We start from the raw sequence: 2,485 nt of genomic DNA on the forward strand, positions 1-2,485 counted from the left end.
GAAGAAGAGGAAAAGAAGAAAGAAGAGAGATGACTCGTAGGAGGTCCACCGATTTTTTCTTCCTGTGGTGGTCTCTCGAGTAGACGGAGCAACTGAAGAAAAGACGAGAAAAGCATCCGCACACATGACCCGATCTTTCGTAGCAAAGGCTTGCCACGACATAAAAAGAGTCGCATAGAAAGAAGGATCCCTCCATCTTCGATACAACGCAAAGAAGGGAGAAAAGAAGAAGAAGCAGAAATGACGAGGAAAGAAGTCAGTCTCCTTCTTCTTGGCTACGCCATCTCTCTCCGAAGTTATTTTTTCTTTTTCGAATCTCCTCTCCTCTATTTTTTTCACATCATATATATATATATCATATATACATATATATGTATCGTATATATGTATGTATATGCATATATATGTATGTGAGGTAGTAGTATTGAATACATCCGTGGGTATATATATGCATGCGTGTTCTATACACATAGAATAGATATTTAGATCTACATGTATGTGTATATAGGGTGCATGCATGTATAGATGCACATGTGTACAATAGTAGAAGCATACAGCAGGCTTGGCTTTCTTCTTCTCTGTCATGAGAGAGAAGAGAAGGGAGAACAAGAAAGATGAAAGGACGAGAGTTCAAGAAGAAGAGAACATCTGCAAAACAAGAGGAAGAGAAGAAGAAGTTGAAAGATGCTGGTAGTTGCATATGAGAGTCATAGCTATCGTTAGGCGCAGCGTGTTATATTTTTTCATAGCAGGAGAAGGAGATAGAGGAGGAGGAGATAGAGATAGAGCGTCGACTGGTTCTGGGGTGTATGTACACTAGATATTTTCTCTTTTGGGAAGGAGGAAGGCTCTACTGATCATTCTTCTTCATCTTCCTCGTGTTGGTCTTGTCTTTTTTCTTCTTATGTCGCGTACACTACGACTACTATTATTGCTTGCTTCTTCTTCGTATAGGTGCTACGCTGTTGCATCTCTCTCTCTACATGCATGTATACATACATACACATTGGGAGATCGAGGATGCAGGGCGAAGACGTTCTCGGACTTTTTTTCTTTTCTCTTTTTCTTCACTTGCATAAGGGATAGATCTCGAGGTAGAGCAGAGGATGCGTGTGTGCGTCGTGTATACAGTACCGTGTATAATACATCTATCTATGTGTACGTAGATGTAGATGTATGTAGGGCGGAGCAGATCTTGGCTCGCCTTGTGCAGATTCTTTTGTCTCGCTCTATTCTTTCTCCCCCTGTCGTGCTTTTTTTTCTCTATGGTCGTTGATGCCTGTCCTTACCTCTACACATCTATCTGTCTGTTTGCGGTCTATCTAGTTCATGTATCATCCCGTAAGAGGAGGAGCATCTCTCTCTTTCTTTCTTTCTTTCTCCGTTTTGTATAAAGATCACTGAAGAAAGAAATTGATTAGTTTCCGACCACCAACGACACTTCTCGTTATTTTCACGCCACCCCGCCTTTTCCCACACTCGGAGATTTCGAGAGGCTTTTCTCTCGATGCTTTTCTTGAATTTTTTCTGATCTCTCCCCTTCTCATCAGTCCCTGTGTGACTCTTCTCCGTGCGATTCTTTCTCTTCCTCCTTCTTCTTGTGCGTATTGTATGCGTGGGTTTGAAGAAAGTAAAGATGAGCGTTCCACACTCCAAGAAAGCAAAAAGAAACACGAAAGTCGTCGATGATCTCTCGATCTCTCTCATCTCGATTGTGCGCGCATGCATGCATGCAAAAAAGTGCATGCATGCATGCGACCCTCCACTTTCAACATCGTCAGTCATCTACGGCAGTAGTATCCTCATCCGACACAGTGAAGAATTTCGTGAAAGAAGAAAAGAAAGAAGAAAGAAAGAAAGAAAAGAGAATCGAAAAAGGAGTGGAGACTGGGCTATTTGTCTGTCTATCACTTGGCTCGATCTCTCCGAGGAAGAAGAAATTTCGTCGCGAAAGAAGAGGCAGGTCGCTTCTCTTCACCTGTCATTTCTCTCCTCCGTCGGCTTCCTTTTCTTCGTCGTCGCGGCGATCGATCTTTCTCTTCTTGTTCTTCTTCAGTTTCTTTTTGTTTGAATGCGACATGTGATTTTGTACGTAGTGTGTTTTTTCTTTCTTCGTATATAAGCCGAATATGCTTAGGAAAGGCTTTTGTGCATGCGAAGCAAAGGAAGACGAGGCAAGAATGACTCCTTCTTCTGAGTCAGGACAGACATCGTCGTTTCTTTTTTTTTCTTTCTCTCCTTTCTAGAGTGAATGAAAGATCTCTCTCTCATTCATTCTCTTTCTCTCTCTCTGCTTATCATTACTACTCCCTCTCGTCATTCCTTCCTTGTAGTAGGTCATCTGTATATCTCTCCCGTTCTCTGTGGATTTGTATGGATGTGCGTCTGTAACGTATCTGCAGCTTTATGTGTCTCCCGAAGAAGAGGGGGGGGTGCGTCTCTTCCCTTGTTGTAATAGTATCGTTCTTTCTTTCTCTCTCTCTGT

The 2,485-nt window shown here is 42.3% G+C and overlaps 1 protein-coding gene across 1 annotated transcript; it reads left to right on the forward strand.

Annotated features, from left to right (window-relative positions):
* CSUI_008482 (uncharacterized protein) lies at window positions 1–2,485 on the forward strand. Its single transcript, XM_068068614.1, has one exon. It carries the CDS (start codon window positions 1,637–1,639, stop codon window positions 2,069–2,071), a length of 435 nt encoding a protein of 144 aa, XP_067919410.1. The 5' UTR covers window positions 1–1,636; the 3' UTR covers window positions 2,072–2,485.

This window comes from Cystoisospora suis, assembly GCF_002600585.1.
Source record: "Cystoisospora suis strain Wien I chromosome Unknown contig_4756, whole genome shotgun sequence".
In the NCBI taxonomy this organism is placed as follows: Eukaryota; Apicomplexa; class Conoidasida; order Eucoccidiorida; family Sarcocystidae; genus Cystoisospora; species Cystoisospora suis.

Bases quoted from the DNA above. Each gene is read 5' to 3' on its own strand.
- CSUI_008482 (XM_068068614.1), top strand. From the start codon at position 1,637: ATGAGCGTTCCACACTCCAAGAAAGCAAAAAGAAACACGAAAGTCGTC.